Source organism: Atractosteus spatula, chromosome 13 (assembly GCF_055471065.1).
Source record: "Atractosteus spatula isolate fAtrSpa1 chromosome 13, fAtrSpa1.hap1, whole genome shotgun sequence".
NCBI classification, from domain to species: domain Eukaryota; kingdom Metazoa; phylum Chordata; class Actinopteri; order Semionotiformes; family Lepisosteidae; genus Atractosteus; species Atractosteus spatula.
The window spans coordinates 19,588,751-19,607,925 of NC_142718.1; the positions used below are offsets into that span (position 1 = coordinate 19,588,751).

Consider the following 19,175-nt stretch of genomic DNA (forward strand, 5'->3'; position numbering starts at 1 on the left):
AATGTGGATTTTCTCTTTTGTATTGGTATCCAACTTAGTTTTAGTTTGAGACTGCCTAGATGCCAGTGGAAAACCAGTCCTTTCCCTCAATTCAAAAAGTATTCATCATCAAAGTTTAAAAAAAAGAGTCTAATTCTGCTTTAAGAAGTACAATTTTAGAGTTCCAAATTACAGTATTTGCCTTGTTAAAACTTGCACCTTTCAGGCTCATAATGTGAGCCACATGTCCAAGATGCTTTGTTTAGCATCTTTGTTGGGGTTAGTGACTTTAAAATATATCTTACACCTCATCTTCTGTTTTAAATACTTTGTAAACATAGATATTCCAAAAACAAGAACAAAAAGAAACAGCCTAGAACAAGAAAATGATTAATCACCGTTCTCTTGCACCTTTTGTCAATTCATTTTATTTACTATTTTTAATTCATATTTCCAAGTATTTCTGGTGTATATATTATTTCAACTAAAATATTTCTGAACAGTTTTTAGAGTAGTTTCCAATATGTAGATTTTTCTGTAGTTCAAAAATTCTGCAAATGAATTCTAAAGAATGTTCACTTACATGTATCTTTTTCTATTTCACACAGACTAATTCCAGAAAACAGGACAAAGAATTGTCTGCAACCTGGAAGATACTAACAGTATTGTCAAAAACAGATTTATTTATGTATATTTATATATTTAATTGGGAGATAGAGAAGATAGGGGAAGAAAAATATTTTATAAGATGCTTCATGCATATTCCAAAATAATAGGATACTGGGCAGTGGAATGGTTTTGAAACGTAGTGCCACTGGTTTGTTCTGCTCTGCTTTAATTAAGGTACTATGCACCTGATTTATCACAATTCCATTTATGTGTTATTTGAAAGGAGAAAAACATTGTTTAAACATAAATTAGGAGTTGCTGGTTTGTGACTTTGGGTTCATTCAAAACAGCATTGTGATATAAACAGAATGTAAAGGGGCATGCCTTTTCTGATAGGACCAGTTTATTCTATGTCACAAACCAATTAAAATCTAAGAAGAAACTGGATGGCAGGTATAACCTTCAAAATATTTTGACAATATCTGCTTTGAAAACTGTAGCTTTAAAAAATATCTAGCTTAGCTTGATTAAACCATAAGGAGTTACTTTTAAAGAAAACATGATACTAACTTTAAATCCTTCAAATCCCTTCCTCAACAAAACACCATTTTATGTGCATTGAAAGCTCATCTTTTATGTTGTAGTGTTTGACGTTCACTAGAAATATTCTAGGAGTCGGTTAAATGAATAGCAAGAGTTATGTGATAGTAATATAGTAAGTCAGTAAAAAAACTTAAATATAAAAAAATCTGATGAGGTATGAAATCTGAAGTCTGCTTGCTTAGTTTTCAAGTCAGTCACCACACCGATTATATCCTGAATAATAATGTCATTAAAATATTAATACAATTTTAAATTGTAAAATTTGAGAAGAGAAATCAATATTAGTTGAGTACGAATCGTTTTACAGCTCAAAAGACGGGTTAAAGGAAAACCTATTTTATAACTTTGCAATGAGAACTCATAATAATAAATGAATTTATTCATGGTGTAGAACCCATAATATTCCTCTACTCTTGATTTTTTTCATAACTTAGCATTTGTATTACTTTTTAATCTTATTAATAGAAATATAATAAAAAATATTATTTCTATTAGAGGATACTGTAACTTTAGTATGATTGAAAATGAATGATTTGTCCTAATTTAAGATGTTTTAAGATCTGAGTGTGTTGGGCCAAAATTGGTTAATGTTTAAGATAATGTTGACTAAGAACAGATTCATTAACATTTACTTCATAATTAATTTCGTATTAAAAGTTATCTGCAAGAAAAATCACTGTTGTTATGGCAATCAGTTTTCAAATATAATGCAATGTAATTAAAAGAAAACCTTTTCTGTCAGAGAAAGTGATGCCCCCCCATTTCCTGTAAAAAAAACTTCCCACATCTCCCCTTTCACCTCACAATCTTTCCTGAATTTCTAAGTTAGTGTCAGCACATTTTTGTTGTTGTTTCCAGATTCTGAATTCTTAAAATAAAACCTGCTTGATAGGAAAAGGAAACTGGTTGAGGTTTTCTTTGACTCTTGAGGATCTTGAACTTTGACTTCAGACAGAAGTATTATTACAGTTGTTTCTGTTTTGTTTTTCCCAGACACCAAACTATGTATAAAGCTCCAGCTGTTAGATGATGTGTTCATTGTGAAACTTTAAGGGTATGGTTATTAGGCTCATCTGATCTCATTAATTCCTATAATGTTGGATTCAGTCTTTTTTCAATATAAAATATATTGAATGTATAAATACTTCAGGAGACCACTTGAAACAACCACCATCTACTCTCAGTCTCAGCTGTAACAATGTATTCTGGTTAATTTTTAGAGGGTCCTTTGAAATTTTCATTTGGCAGAAAATACCACTATGACATTATGAGAAAGTCTCACTTCAATACGTCCTTCTGAAACTCATATTTGACACCGGTTTTAGCTGAAATTGATTAAAAAGCAAAATATACTTTCAATTGATGTTAAATATATAAAGTTTTTTCATTCTTATTTTCTTCAATAATCATATTTTGTTGTTCTTCTAAAAGTCCCCCATCTGGAACTGCAAATGATTCATCATCTAAGCTTTACTTAAATGATTACCAATCACCCTTTCTCCAATGTGTGTAAGTCAGAACTGTGCATTTCTTAGACCTTGTATGTTCTTTAGTCCTTAACCACAGAGTCAGCGTTAATTAGAGAAGTGTGATAAGGCACTAAGTTCATAACTGCCTGCCACAGTGGATGGTCTGCCTAATCTGATCCACTCAGCTCTAGTGGTTCTTGGCTGGTATTAAAAGTTACACTAGAAGAATCCCAAGCTGAATAACAGCTCAGCTTCATTATGAGTCTAAAAGCAAAATACTTATTTACAATTAAATACAAAGTAGCTTTTAGTTAATAAGCCAGTAAAAAAAGATATCAAAAACAAGAACTTTTCACATGCTTGGAAGGTGTTGTATGTCAAAGCAAACAATTTAAGGGTTAGGCTAAGCATATTTTTGTTGAAAAAGACTGCAACTATTATTGAATTGACATTTGGGCCCAAAAGAAGCAAACATCTTTTAAAAACATAGTCCTAATCTTTAAACAGCTTGTTATCCGTCAATGGTAACAACTACAGTATATGCAATATCTAAAGGTAACTATTAGACACAATAAGCACGCACACCACTCATTCAAGATGTTAAAATTGTATGATATCATTTATGAGATAATTCATGTTCCATACAGTAAAATACATTTAATAATTTTAATAAAAAAACTTTCACAACTAGGTTACAATTGTTTTAATTTAAACTCAGTGTTCCCAGATCACAAGTATATTATACCATATATTAATGCCAATTGTCTGCTGTATTACTGTGTAATTACCAAAGATGTTCATATACTGCACCTGTATCTGCATGTTTCATTACAATGAAAATACAGTAAAAGGCAGAAAGCCACATAATTAAACTCAACCACAGTATCTGTTTCTCCTTTGGTGACCAAGTACAACGGGGAGTCCTTATTCTGAACCACTATTTTAAAAAAATAGTTGCCACTTTACACAAATGAACTTTATATGAAGATGCATATTTTTAAGGATTCATTTCCAATATGTCTTGGGCACTATCACTTATCAACCTGTTATTAAGAAGCCACGTTTATAAAACTGCTTAAGAGAAAGAATGTTTCAGAAAAAAGTAATTTGCAGAGATTTAAGTTAGAGTACTGAATGTGGGAATTAATACTGACAGTTTATTTCTTCTTTGTTGCCAATCTATTTTTGTGGTAGAACATCCCCCTGGTACAAGGTTTTTTCAATTACTCTTGATGATTAAGATCCCAGTACTGTTCCTTAAAGAGCAAGAGATGAAAATGACATTGCACTCCCAACATGTATAAAAAAATGACTTTTTGGGAATGATTAACCAGAGTGTATGGTAGGTATGCTTGTTGTTTGTACAAAAAGAGTATAACATTGAAAATAACAGTTACATATACTGTACTATGGGCAGCCTTACCGTATCTAGTCATTTTTAGTTTCACAAGCATACACTATATAGTTATGCTTGTATATTAGTTAAATGGCGTGACAAGAGTAACACAAACACATTATTTAAAGTTATTTTTTAATATATGAACTGAAAAAAAGAACATTTGGGCTTAGGTCTGAAAGCTCATCTACAGTATATGTAGACATTTACACAAATAAAAAGAAATTTACTAGCTTCAAAAACATCTTGTTTCTGACAGTTATGAAGCTGTACTGACTGGTTATAAAGACTACAATTTCTCATAAAAAACTCAAAATCGTATCACTAAAAGCTAATCCACCATGCCTCACCTTAATTAGGATTGTCTTAAATGTACAGTACAAGGTGTAGTTTCCAACAAAATGTACCATCTTCTGTGCCCAGCATTAGCCTTCTCTCTGATTTACTGGGATTTTTAGTGAAGTGTCTGCTTTATCCTGTTCAATTCCTGAACAAGAAGTACTGTGCAGAAGGCTGTTCTCACATCCATAAAAACATTACAAATGGAAGCTCATGTAAAACATCTGCATGCACAGACTGTAGAACATTCTTTACATGGAATGCATCTATACAGTATGCTGCCCTTTCCTATACTGCAAATACCTGTTTGGAAATATCACGTACTTTTAAAAATTCTATAAGAAAATAAAAGAGGTTCACAATTAAAGCTGGCCAGGACAGAGAAAGGGAAGGTGAAATCGAACTCTGACTTCACGTAAGTGGTAATGATACAATTCTTGAGAATGAAAGGTGTGATCTGGTTTAAACTGAGACTGCATAATTCTAGATCTTAAACAAGTGAAGTTATTGGGTTTCTTTATACATATGATGGTCCAATAACAACTGTTACTGTGAACACTAGCATGTAGGGATGACTTTTTAAAACATGGTTAAGTAGGTGGGCCGCACAGTGGTGCAGTGGTTAGTACTGGTGCCTCGCAGAGCTGGGGGCAACAGGTTCATTTCCCAGGGTGCAATCGGCATGGAGCTTGTTCTCCCCATGTTCGTGTGGGTTTTCTTTCACAATCCAAAAAATCCTGGTAACGTAATTGGCTTTAGGGAAAATTGGCCCTGTATGCGTATGTGTGTATGGGTGCCCTGTTATGGCCTGGTGTACCCTGCCTTGTGCCCACTGCTTGCTAGGAGAGCAACCTTTGACCCTGACTGGGGGAAATGGTTATAAAATGGGTGGATGGTTAAGTATCCAGAGAACACTGCTCCAATTCATTTCAAAGTTTCAAAAATACTTTCATGATCATATTAATTGCCTACAACAGAAAGAAAAACGTTAATTTCTGGGGTTTTTTTCCTCGTATAATCTACTATGGAACTGACATAAATGACACTAATGACAAGCTCACCAAAATGCTGCAGACAAATTCAAGTTCTGGAGAAAATTAGAAATATTGTGCTTATAAAAACCAAATGTCATTTTCATACACACTGCTTTTTAAGTTTGTCTGGTATTTTTTCTGGACCACAGTACTAAGATAATAAGAAACAGAATGCGAAGGCAGTTTTTAATGTTTGTTCTGTTAAAAAAAAAGAAAAATTAAACAGATGAAGAAAACAACAACCAGCTGGACAGCATGTCCTGCTTTTATGCTGCAGTCTGTAGAAAGCAAAATTCACAATACCCACATTGGCACTTTTTTAGCTTCTCTGTTAGACAGAACTTAAGGGGAAAGAACATAAACTGGAATCTCCTCTGCATCCAGTGATGCTCCTCCCAGAGAAAGCTTGAGGTTGAGGTTCTGCAATATGCATCTCTCCTCTTTGGATCAAGGTTACTATACTCCATTGCTGCCAATATGAGACATTACCTAATCACATATTAAAGATCTTAAAGACAATGTGTTAAAAAGGGAACATACTGTAATTAGGCATTGTGGTGATTTAGTAATTCCATAGAACTGAAAAATGTGGTTAAGGCAAGTAGACATTTTTTTAAAATATGCTACAATACATCATGGATAAGCTTCCACTTATAATACTTTAGCATTATCAGAATCCCTACCATCAAATGCAATGATGTCACAATGCTTTTAAGTTAAGGACTATCTTTACTTAAACTTGGTTCACTGTAGAAAAGGCAGTCAAAATAGTGTGAAAATATTAGGATGCTTTGGCATATAATTCTACTGAATATAGTGTATGCTTGATGTGATTATATTACGGCATTTCAATACTGTGATATTGCCTCTCTTTTTTATTACACCACAAGGGGTAAAAAGAAAAACACCTAGAGCTACATCTGCACGATTGCCTTTTTAAGGGTCCTTTACCCTTACCCCAAATACTGCACCATACATGCTTTTATGTGTATACAGAAATTATTCAATGAAGACTGGGAATGATAAATGGGACGTATCCCACAATACAGGCCCTGGGAACATAATATACATTTCTCCATGTAGAAAATATTTTAATCATAAAATATAAAAAAGGGACCTACTTTTCATTGTTTCAAAGGGATCACCACTGGTCCTTTAACAAACATGACAGGGACCCATCCCTCAACCTTGTCTCAAAATTGCAAACAAAAATAAAAGAATAACACATATTCAAGTGTTAAAATGTTCTATACATTTTTAAGAAGTGCTTTGCAGCTCCATTCTTCTTCCAAAAGGGCAACTGCTTTGCTGCTACCAGCTCATTTCTGCCATGTGTTCCTGTGAATGGAATTCTGGGTAGGTCATGAAGAAAAGGGCAGTAACCACTCAGCTTGTCAGCAGCACTGTAGAGCCTGTGCCCACTAGCCACTGGCCCTGTCTTGTGAAGCCTTGCGATTCCATTAGCTTATAGTCCTCTGCTGCTTGAGTACTGTGTAGACATCCTCCACCTTACTCAGTCTCTCAAAGAAAGGAATGAGATCAAGCAGCTCTGTATCAGACATGTCATCGAACCAGGAGGCTACAGGCACCTGCAGAAGACCACAGATACATAACATGAGGAATAAAACAAGTATACAGTTGATAAAGTGTTCATGAGGCGAAATACTTTAAGATTCCTAGCTGAAATGAAATGTTTCACATAAACGGATTTTGCTATATCAGAAAATTAAAGAGCAATTTGCAATGGCAAAGACATCACTTTAAAGTACTGAAGTGCACTTCTTCACAATGAAGTGAAAATAACTATAATCTTGTTATGAAGGAAGAGTAAGTCAGTACTTCAAAACAAAACTTCTTATAATGTATTTATAAGGGAAGCTGTTCTGGTTTAGACTTTTTTGAAGGTTAACTTGCTCTACATTCTAAATAAAGATTTCATAATAGGTACAGTAGGTATCAAAGTTCTCTTATAAAATCCAAGGGAAAGTCTGAAATACATCATTATAACCGAAGACATTCAGAAAAAAAGAGTGAATAGGATAAAAATAAACAAAATAAAAAGTAAAATAAGTAAAATAAAAACCTAAGTTAATACTATCTTCAGAAAAAAACACTAAAGTGAAGAATGCTGGGAAAACTGGACTGGAAGGAAAAGGGGTGAAATTAAAGAGACAATGGAGAGAGGTTACACACAGCATTGTCTGGGTGGAAGATGTAGGAGGCAGGAGAGTTGTCCACTATGATTATCTTGTTGAGGTCCCTGCCCAGTCGGCTAAGGTCTTTAACATAGTTGCCACGGTGGAACACACAGGACTCCCGGAAGAGCCGGCTCCGGAATGCACCCCACTTATCCAGCAAATCTGCTACCGGATCTGCATACTAGGACAACAGCAATAGAGAAAGCCACAATAGAGAAAACGCAAAAGAATAAGATGGTTTTAATATGCTGTACCGTGAAGTTATTGAAAGACACAAACACACCAGTGGGCAGAGAAGAGAACTTTAATGCCCTTAATTTGCCGAGAGGGATAGGCCAAAGCGCCTAGCGCAACTCAAGTACAGGTTCAAAATATTTAGTGTCCAGAGGAAGTCTGGCATAAGCTCTCCTTTGTTAACTACTGAGAAATGACCATTTCTTTCACAAGTTGCCTCCGGAAAGGACAGCAACTTCCAATTCTGGGTTCAGTCACTCCAGTCTCAGTGTGTCTCCATGTCAAATGTCCGGTGAGGAAACGGCTTTGCTACTATACTGCTTTTTTAAAGATATATCTTTTTTATGGATATATATATATATTTTTCATATTTGTTATTTATATCCTGCAAACTTAATTTGTCATTAAATGTACACCTGTAGAACATTTTTATATTTGCAGCGCATTCACCTTCTATATGCATGAACATTTTCTATTTTATACAGTAATAATAATTCTAGCAGTCCACATAAAGGAGTAAAAAAATATACCAAACCTTTCATATACACTGCTCATGCAATGATATCTCATACTGTGTGTCCTTCCTTCTTATTACCCCATATGATGAAATACAATTAATTAAAAAGGAAATTGATATATGGCATACTTAAGTTTTTGCACTAATTAAGTAATGAAATATTAAGTAATCCAAATAATTCTGTATTTACTATCCGATTCTCAGAGATGAACTGTAAACACTCCCTTTCCTAACTATGTTGCTTACCTTGGCTAAACTTGCAGTGAACAGCACACACTCAAACAACTCTCCCATTCGTTTGAGAAATTCATCCACATGGGGCCGCTTCAATACATACACCTGTGTGATAAAATACATTTTCAAAAATTGCCTAAGAGCTTATAGATTTGAAGAATATCCCAGATGATTCTTATGTACAAGAGAGTAGATATTCTGCCATGCAAATGCATTCAAGCATCTGAATATTAGTGGACGTTGGATAACTGCAATAACATTTTGAGTTTTAAGAAATTCAGACCTTATGTTATCCTTGCTACCTTTTTTGTAATTGTGGTCCACAAACTTATTCACATTTTCTATATATAGGTCAACTTGTATCTCATATGGGATTCCTGAACAAGCTGTAAATAGTAAGAGATCAAAAAAGTTCAAATACTGCATGTGACTCTCACATCCTACTACCAGTAAAACTCCATTATCATAACCATAGATAGGCAAGGCAGCAATGAGTCTGAAACATGTGTTTCTTAGGACTACTCTAACATCAACAATTCTTAAGAATTTATGGCCTGAGGCCTGAGTTCTTAACATGAGGTAAAGGCGCAGTCATGAGGATAGCTTTATTCAGTAAAACTGGCTAAAATCGATTTTAAGAAGAGGTGTACAGAAAGATACACCAGCATTATCTCACAACTTAGAGTGCAAGACTTTATAGTACTAATTTCAAAAATTAGTATTTTTAATAAAAATAAATGCACACACAGACGAGGTTAAACAGAAAAAGAAAAATCCTGTCATACAAAAGAATAACTAAAAAATCTGAAAGAATGGATCAGGAAACACACACATGCACAGACTCACAAGCTCAAGTTCAATTCACTTCACTCCTCCCATGAACTTGTAGCTATTGGCCTTGCTCCTGAACCAAGTCATCCAGAATAGGCCTTCCAAGCTTGAACAAGCCTATCCTGGATTACTTGAAACAGGCACAGGCCTAAGACTACAAGGTGTCTTCTGTCTTCTGATCCATCAGAACAGGGATTGTAGGTTCCCTTAAAAGGGGTCATAAAGTATACTGCAACAACCTTTGAAGTGGAGACCTGCTAAAGACTGAGATTAATGGGCAGAGACTTCCAAGAACCGAGCAATGATTTTGTCATGAGACCAAAATAGTAACCTGCTGCTGTAACCCATCACCATTCCCAGTCACCACTCTGTCAGGTAACTTGCTTCTGTAAGCAGGAGAGTCAAAGACAAATAAACAAAATAAGCCACTCATGCCAAAAAGATTAATAACCCCTCTTAAAAGACAAATAAAAAAAGAAGTCACCTTTCTAACACACAGATTATTACAAAATTAGTTTTAAAAAAGAGAATATGTAAAATAAATGGCTTACCTGATGAACAGTCCCATCTATTTCAACTGGAATGATAAAATCTGCATTGTTCACTGGCTGTCAAAACAAAAATAAACAAGGCAGTTTATGTGCAAAATGTATTTGTTGGTGTGAGTTGAGTTAAAAGTATGGTATGGTACAGATCTAACTTTGACAAAAGTATAACGACTTCAGCAAAACACTTAAAAATAGTTATTCTCCACATTTTTGCAGAACTTCTTTTTTCTGACATACATATATACCTGTAAGTGTTTCGTATAATGCTTGGTTTAAGCATCAGGATAGCTTTCTTGTGATAAAATCAACCCCTTATAAATAAGTTTCTTTGTTTGGCATATTTCTTACATTGGTTTAATGAAGATGGTACATCATCTGTAAATTTTCAAGGTTGCAGGATTTCTGTCAATGTATTTTGAACATTCCGAATACAAATGACCAATGGTGTTCAGGTGGCCATACTGGTACACACAGGAACACGCATGGTATACTACTGGAATGGCATTTTCACCAGGGTGATACCTATGAAATATGGATTTAACAGGCTAAGCCATTTTTCAAAAGCAGTAACCTGAAATTTATATTTTGATTGGAACAGTTTTGATGCCACCATTTTATTATGCAGAAAAAGAATTGTTGAAAAATTATATTCTATTGCAGTATTAGATTTAGGGTTACGAAACTTGTCGAATTTGGATTAAAAAAGATGGAGTTTTGGGGCAAACAGATTTTTAACACAAAGTAGTTTATAGTACAAGATGCATACTGAAAACTTAAAAGGGCAGTCAGGCTGACATCAGGGTTTTTGGAGAAATCCCACTGCACAACACTGTAATTTTATTGCCACTAGTTAAGTGGTAGCCCAATTTTTGCACAACACTAGATTGGATTACGGGCCACATTTTGCCAAGGAGATAATGATCTGGTACAAAACATATTACTGAAACCATGAGATGCAAGACTGAAACATGATTGGGTGTGGGCAAAATCTGTCAAGTTTCAATTGAACTGGTGCAGAGGTTTCAAAGAAGATTTCTGACTATGACTATGAAGCCAGTATCTCAGTTAACACATGACAGATAAGTCTTCAACCTGGGAAAGATAGGAATTGAGGGAAAAAAAAAGAAAAAAAAATCACTAGTCTTCCAAATATATACTATATATAAATATGGCTATCGACTTCCGATATCACAATAAAAATAATTGATGTAATATTACAAAGGCTGGCTGAAAAGCATTTATAAATGTACTGAGTAATTTATTCCCTTAATTTGTTTTGTCACTGAAACAGGGAATAGGTGCCGACTTTGAAAATACCCATTCACTTAAAGCAGAACCTTCCATCTTAGTACATCATGTTTCTTCTTAATAGGTTAGAAATATGATGTACCATGCTGCCAGGAAGTAACTGAATGGCATTTAATAGTATCAATATAAAAAAAAACGAAATCTTCAAGAAACAGTTTATGTAATGTGTTCTTGGACCATGGAGCTAGAAAAAGATGGATTGATTAGTCTGATCTTAATCAGATGTACTCTCTGGGACTTCCAAACTGAACACCTTCATAGACAGCCCCAGGGAGCCTCAAACCCTTTACTGAGACAGCAGATTTACTTTTTATCCTTTCCACAGACTCCAACTTTGGGTTGCTTTTTGCATATGTCTGCCATAGGCTTTGAAGTAACTTTACAGGATGTACTATATACAAGGTTTTATTAGCTTATGTTGACTCAACCACTGGGTATTTATTCTGAAAATCAGCACACCAAATATTCACAACTCACTTTTCTGCCAAGCTTAAGAAGCACATATACTGTGGATTTAGGATAGAAATAGGGGGAAAGCATTATGAAGCACCAGAGATTTAATGACTGAATAATTTACATGTAATTTAAAGAGGAACTGCAATGCTATTTTTATATTTCTGGGTTATAAAGATCAGCACTGATAAGTGCATTTCAAACCACAATGAAACCACACTTCAAACCACAACCAAAAATTAAAATGTACAGATTCTTCAAGCATAATCAGCAAAGATATTTTTATTTTACAATTTCAAAACCTTTGATGGTATGCCACAGGGACTAATTCATAGTATAATCAAAACACCTTTGTGATCTTGACATGCAGGTGGGAAGTAGGGTTAATAACGTCTGTTTTAAAAGGTTTCAGATTTGTGTTAAGATTTGTATCTGTTGTTGCTGTTAATACAACGGTATTAATATAATTAATATAAATTCTACTGTTTATTGCCTAATATTATTATACATGTATGTTGTACTGGTGATGCGGTTGTTGGATTACAACAAATCACACCTGAATTTTTAGTTATTCATTGAATAGTTTCTATTACATATTTTTAAGTCACACAGTTACACTAGATACTGCAATGAGGACAAAATTCATACACGACTCTTCTCTCCCAATTAGGATTTTTTAAGCAGCACTTTCTCATCTCCAAATGTTCCACACGTGCGAATCACAGGAAGTCATCCACAGATACCGAAACAGTAGCTTACATGTCACTGAACTGCAGTGTGATCATATACCGTATAAATATAACGTATATACAATATGATACTATGATACCATATGATTTTGAAATCACTACAGTACAGTATGTTTGAAATAATAAATATTAATAATAATAAACATTTTTATGTATCCGGCTATTAAAAAAAAACAACAAAGCAATGGACTGTCCGGGAAACTTGTCACTTTCTGAGGAGCAGGTGGCCGTCTAAACCGCTGGGCTGAACTGCCGCTTCGGCGCAACATACTACATTACAGTCTCTGAGCCTTTCATTGTCTATTATAACTATAAGCACAGCAAAAGTCATTAAAAAAATGTCAAAAATGTTTCCATAATATCCACAAGTAATATTTTTAGCTGCCAATATTTCAATAATATGCCAATATTCTCTATCAAGTGGTATTAAATCAATATACAAAGTTTTTTTCAACAAACAACAATAGCACAGTATTACTGCTTATTCTTAAAAAAAGGACAAAACATATTTTTATGAAGTATAAACTTTATATAGTTGGAACAGGCAAACCTGAACATCTTCAAAATAACCACTGCAAGTTACCGAATTAAACTTTGATGCACAAAATATTTATGAAGAAGGTGGGATACTGTTATTGTTTATTTTTTATATTCAGTTACCACTACCATCTACTGTACTGTATGTTCTTCATTTCATTAATATTTGCATAACAGCATACTGAAACAATATTTTTGTTCTATCAGTTTTAGATCTGTTATCCATGAAAAAACAAAAAACTCCTTAATAACAAGATAATAACTAGAGACATTTTCTATAGAATTTACAGTGGTACAACAGTTCTATGAGCTAGTGGTTATAAAATCTATAGTTTGCAGTTCTTAATTCATTGGTCAAGGCCTAAAAAGAGAGCCTGGGAATAAAGGATAGAATCTGAGGTTTTTGCTTAGCTACAGGAGAGCTTACAAAGGGGTAAACACAAATGATCAAAGGGTTTTATTGGTGAACTACTTTGGTTAATCGCAATAAAGGATAGTGTAGGAAGGGAGATGTAGCCCTCAGTACTATTCTTTTATTTAGGATGCAAGGTAATTATCTTGTTGACCTGTGAAGGTGTTGTTAGCCCTGTATTCTGAAACGCTTTACATCTTGGAGTCAGCAGAACATAGGCATCTAAGATGCAATGTTTAGTAGTTACTATATAACTGTATTAATGGTATAAATCACTTTATTGACCATATACAATTTCTTGTATTAGAAATTTGTCTTTTTGCATACCCTAACTTGCTCTCCATGAGACACACAGACACAAAAACAGGGAGAGAATCTTGGAGTCAGAGCGCAAGGTCAGCCATTTATACGGCGCCCCTGGAGCAGTTGGGGTTAAGGGCCTTGCTCAGGAGCCCAAAGGAGTAGGATTCCTCTGCCGGCCGCGGGATATGAACCGGCAACCTCCCAGCCACAGGCGCAGATCCTTAGTGTTTTTGCTCAGTGTTGTCTAGTTTTGTTATTGTCTTTTGCAAGTAAATACTTGTCTTGACAAGTTTGACTGTTTTTATTACTCTTTCGCCAGAGCTGTGCCAAATAATAAAGAACTCACACTTCAAATTATATCTGCCGCTCAGGTATTATTTTGATTTATTTTCCATTCTCCATTTCGTAACCTCCCTCTGTTGTATAACAGTATAATTATAAATACCTCCTGAGAAATCTAAAGCTCTTATTTGCTGAAGATGTCACGAAATGCAGTTTCATGATATAATCATATGCAAAGTCTTAAGAAAGTTATCACCCCCTTTTAAAGATCTCATTTTAATTAATTGCAAATGATACAGATTTTTATAGTGAATATTTTTATTGAGAAGTCTCCATGTCTCAATAGTCCCAATAAGGTCAGTTAGTGAATGTCAAGCTAAGATTCAACTAGAAGACTGAAAAACATTAGGATAAAGGCACAGAAAGGCACACCTCAGGAGAACAATATAAAAGGCTGAGCATTTAAAGGGAAACTGCAGTCAATTTCTCTGACTAGTTATTTAATCTTGAATACAAAATAAATTCATTGGTGAAATAGAAAAACTTTACAAATTCAGAATTATGCTCAAAATTGTGAACACTGTGAAAATGCTGTATGGTCGCCATTGTTGTCTCGAACTGGTCCTGAAATGGACAAGAGCGAAAGTTTGTGCAAACTGCGATTTGATGCGGCCCTTCCTGCTCACGAATCACTGCAATGACCAGCGGAATGTGAAGTACGAGAGAATAAGTACAGGTTGTGCAGCAGACATTTCATCGCAGAAATGTTGCAACGTGATCTGCACGCAGAGTTAACAAGTAAGCAGTATTTGTTGACAAAACTATCCAGAGGTCGAAAGCAATATCTGGATCAAAAGAGATGTAATCACAAGCCTGCTTGTTTACAAAGTAATGGGGCCTCTTCACCTCACCCAAGGTTTTGTTGCCTCTTTCTGAATTGCAGACAAGGGCAGCAATATGACCCTGGGCATATCTGGAAATTGCAACAATTTTGTGATGTAAATTGGTGGTTTTACACTTTATTGTGTACATTTTAGTTTCATTGTGGATTGAAATTTATTTCAATCATTAATTCTGATTATTCCTAACCTTATATAAATATAAAAATAGCATTGCAGTTCCCCTTCAAGTTTTGATTACAATGTTCATGAAATGTAACTGTATACATCATTTGTATATAGGCAAAATATGACATCACTGAAAAGGGGTGAATACTTTTGCGAGGCACTGGACTTCAGGACAAAGCTGCAGCAATTAAAGGTGTGACAAGTTAACAATGTGTAAAATATATCTAAAAACCTGTGCAACTAAGCAGAACAAATTAGTTCAATAATAGGTTATTTGCTGGCAGTTGTTAAAGCAACTATGGAACAACCGTGGAATGAACTATTTAACCAGTTTAAAGTCCATCTGGGGACGGACCATTTAAAACTCCCTTACTGATCCACTACTCACATACTGTATAATACCTAAGTAAGACTGCCTTGTTAAGAAAGTAGTAATGAACACTAATGAAATGGTAACCATTTGGAGTAAACACATTAATCAAATATTGCTTAGCATGATACTTTACTTGAAATGGTAGTTATGTAATCCCAGACTGTAAAACATTAATTTAATTGCGCAGCTTCCATATCTACACATACAGCATTTAAGAGAGTATTTTCCTTATTTGTTAATTGTTTGCTATGGGTTTACTTTATGTAGCTCATACTCATATTATGTATTGAGATTTGAACTATTGCAAAATTGCTTTCGAGAAGAAAGGTGATCTGGGGAAGCAGGTTAAAAGATGTGCGACAACCTCTAAATGCAAATGAAATGGTTTCAGAATAAGGCCACTCCCTGAGCAACTCAAGGTCTGGCTTTAAAATCCTAACAAGCATCCCTGAGCTTTCCATAATCTGGGAACTTGTTCAAAACTGAAGAATACGTTTATAGCATGCAGGCTTAAGAGTACATTAGATGTGTTTGTTTCTTCTTAAAATAAAGACATTTTGAAAATTAAGACAAATCAAGAGTTAAAAAAAAATATTAGGCTGCTTCCTAGAAAGTAGTTTCACTCATTTCTTACCTTGAATGAACTGTGCACTAGTGTTTCATCCAGGTCAATGACCACACAGATCTTTCCCACATCTTTAGACTTTATTTGTGGAAGTAGAGGCTTTACTGGGACCTGCAAAGAGAAGTTAAACAAGCAGAAAAGAAAGAAAGAAACAAAGAATTTACTCCCTCCTGACTTATGGATAAACTTCTTGTTCAAATATTTCACAAAACACATATGTATAAGTCTTAGTTACACAAATAAAAGCAAGGACAAATATTTAATGTTTAAATTTAATAACATTAGAATTATTAAAATGAAGGATATGTGAAGATTGCAGGGTGTTTCAATGAATGCTTAGAAATGTTTATTTTAAAAAGAATATACTATACTGACCTCAGAACATTAAGTTACAAATATTTACATTTATAAATTAAAATTGAGGATTTTGTTTGATTTTCTATTGTGGGTCATGAATTTATAGATAATAAAAATTGAATATAAACAGTCTAACTGAACTGCAGAATAATAAAACAAATAAGTGAAGAGTCTTTGTAAGATCATTTTAAATGTAAAAGTGGTGAAATAGGTTTGATAATCCTATTCTTCTTTGGAAACCTATAATTGTTTTCCTTTTCCATTATTAAATGATTAAATGACGATGAATGAATGATGTAAAACAAAACATTTAACAGACATTCAAACAACAAATTAAAATAATTTCCTGTTGTGCTATATAAGGTAATATTGTAGCTGCATTTAAAATTAGTAGTACCATTGGAAAAATGCTAAAATTCAGTACAAAGTTCTGTGCAGGTTGCTGTAAAAAGAGTATAACAATACAGTGTTATTAGCAATCAATATATATATATAAATGTTTATGCAAGGTACTTCTTACATCTAAGGTCACCATGCAGAAAAAGGGTTAAAATTCTCAATTTGAATTTTAAAGTTTTTTGCAGAAATCTTTTTAACCACAAGAGGGCAGAAAGGAGCTCCTGTTCACAGTGCTAGCATTCCAGAGTTATGACGAGAACATGTGACCACAAAATGCAGGCTGGGATTACATTTCTTCGCAGAAGAGGCCAATCTTTTCCCCAACACCTACTACTCAAACACAAGAAACGTAAAAGATGTAGTGTGCATCTTATAAAAAGTGCATGCTCTTATTTGACAATCTCAACAAAAAAGAAATAGTTCACTGCTCAGGACAAAGTGTTCTTTTCACGTAGACGTCCCACAGAGACCACAATTCTAAAGATTTTGTCAAAACCAATTGAAAACATTAAAAATAGCTTCAGGACTTTAATACAGTATAACACTTCTACAGCTAAAGAACATTTCTTTCTCTTGTAGTTAAATGGTGTAAAATGGAAAACGAAAATGATTAAATGAATTAAAAATGTGCCAAAAACAAATGAAAAAAGAGCTGTAGTCCATTTTCAGTTTTGCAACCATCATCTACACCACCACATGCAATTAGCCCATAAAGCAAATACCTCATTTTACTATTTTCGAAAATTATATAACCAAATACTTTTACAGCCACATTTCCTTTGAAAAATAGGTAAATACCTGCTGTTGCTCTAGAGGAGTCCCATTCCCATGGCATGCAGAAACAATATCAAGAAGAGAACACAATGCCATGGCTATAGCAAAATAACTAGGGTAGAGTTTGAAAGAGTTTAAGCTCTTCTCCTTAAGGAGACCAAGCTTATTTATTTTTGTGTATCAGATGTTGTAAATAACTCCTAAAATATCAAATCACTATTAAAAGCCATAGTAAGCTGTGAATCTGAATTTGACACCATGAAGTGTCTGGTAGTTCAGACATCGTAATAGTACCTTTATGTTTTGAGTTTAATATATACAGTGTCTTGAGAAAGTATGCAACCCCATTCAATGAGGTACACACATTTCTCTTTTTTCATAGTGAACATTATTAATCAAAACCTGATCGCTTAAACTGAGCACTTGCATGGGTAAAAAAAAAGAAATATCAACCAAAACTGCAAAGGGATACCAAAAAAATAAAAAGCATTGATTGTAACAAGTATTTACAAAATTTTCAAAATATGTAACCAACAACAACAAAATGGAGCATCATTGGAGGGGAGTGAATAATTGTGCAATGTATTTCATTGAAGGCGCTTCTAGGAAAACACCACCTTTGCCAAAGTAACAAGCTATCATCTCTATGTTCAATGAGTTTTAAAATTCCAATGGCATTGACCATTTCCATTTACAACATGACAGACAAATATTAAGTGACAGACAACCAGAATCAACTTTCAAAGGGCTAAGAACCGCACACCTGGAACTCCCATAATAACCAAACATTTAATCTTTTGTCAGCTGAAGCATTGGATCAACATGCAACTAGTACCCAAATTAGCAGGATAAGACAAGTGTCCTCTCATTTGTAAGCTTTCTTGTAGTCTCAAACTTATCCATTAATTATACAGAAATAAAAACTGTGTGCAGTTTTGACTATCAATAGAAAACGTGTTGGAAAAGGGGACTTTGTTGTTAGTTGTTACTAACAACATTTACAGTACTAACAACTAAGTTGTTACTTATCCTCTGCACATGACAGTGCATTTCATATAAAAAAGGAATCCAGATTATTTTACCTTAGGCCACAAAACTAAACTACAAAACTACATTTTTGATGTCCCAAAAAACATAATAAATTGATAATTTAAGAACAAAATACAGAAGAGAAATGAAATACACTTCCCGTTTCAGTTTTGATTAGGCAAATATAATTGATCATTTAAACAGACTGCCAGTGGCCTTTGTAAGAAACTTACTTTTGAGACTGTTCCATTTTCCTCCACTAAGAGGGGAGCATTGTTGTTGACAGGAACTTGATCAGTCTCGTCATGACAGAAGCAGCAGAACAGACTGTGGAAAATTCCTCGACTTCGAGGCTTCTTTGAGGAGGTGGCTTGAGCTTGAACACCTGTAACATTAAAACAAATGACAGACATATTAATGTTATTGCCTTTCCCATCTTCACAACTTTATACCTGGAGCATTAAGGGAACAATTTGACATGGTCATCCAATGCTGTACCTAAAACAAATGCTCACG

The 19,175-nt window shown here is 34.3% G+C and overlaps 2 protein-coding genes across 4 annotated transcripts in view; one reads left to right on the forward strand and one right to left on the reverse strand.

Annotated features, from left to right (window-relative positions):
• Window positions 1–2,088, forward strand: part of obsl1a (obscurin like cytoskeletal adaptor 1a) — a 73,804-nt gene extending 71,716 nt beyond the window's left edge. For all 3 annotated transcript variants that reach the window (XM_088930156.1, XM_088930157.1, XM_088930155.1), the window contains one exon: window positions 588–2,088. In XM_088930156.1, the coding sequence (XP_088786282.1) occupies window positions 588–592 (5 nt within the window). In that variant the 3' untranslated portion in view covers window positions 593–2,088. The remainder of the gene's footprint in view (window positions 1–587) is intronic.
• A 1,163-nt stretch (window positions 2,089–3,251) lies between these two features.
• ctdsp1 (CTD small phosphatase 1) overlaps window positions 3,252–19,175 on the reverse strand; it is a 39,287-nt gene continuing 23,363 nt past the window's right edge. The window contains exons 2-7 of the mRNA XM_088930159.1: window positions 18,893–19,044; window positions 16,110–16,211; window positions 9,995–10,051; window positions 8,625–8,717; window positions 7,623–7,808; window positions 3,252–7,018 (exon numbers count right to left, since the gene is read on the reverse strand). Of these exons, the coding sequence (XP_088786285.1) occupies window positions 6,890–7,018; window positions 7,623–7,808; window positions 8,625–8,717; window positions 9,995–10,051; window positions 16,110–16,211; window positions 18,893–19,044 (719 nt within the window). The 3' untranslated portion in view covers window positions 3,252–6,889. The remainder of the gene's footprint in view (window positions 7,019–7,622; window positions 7,809–8,624; window positions 8,718–9,994; window positions 10,052–16,109; window positions 16,212–18,892; window positions 19,045–19,175) is intronic.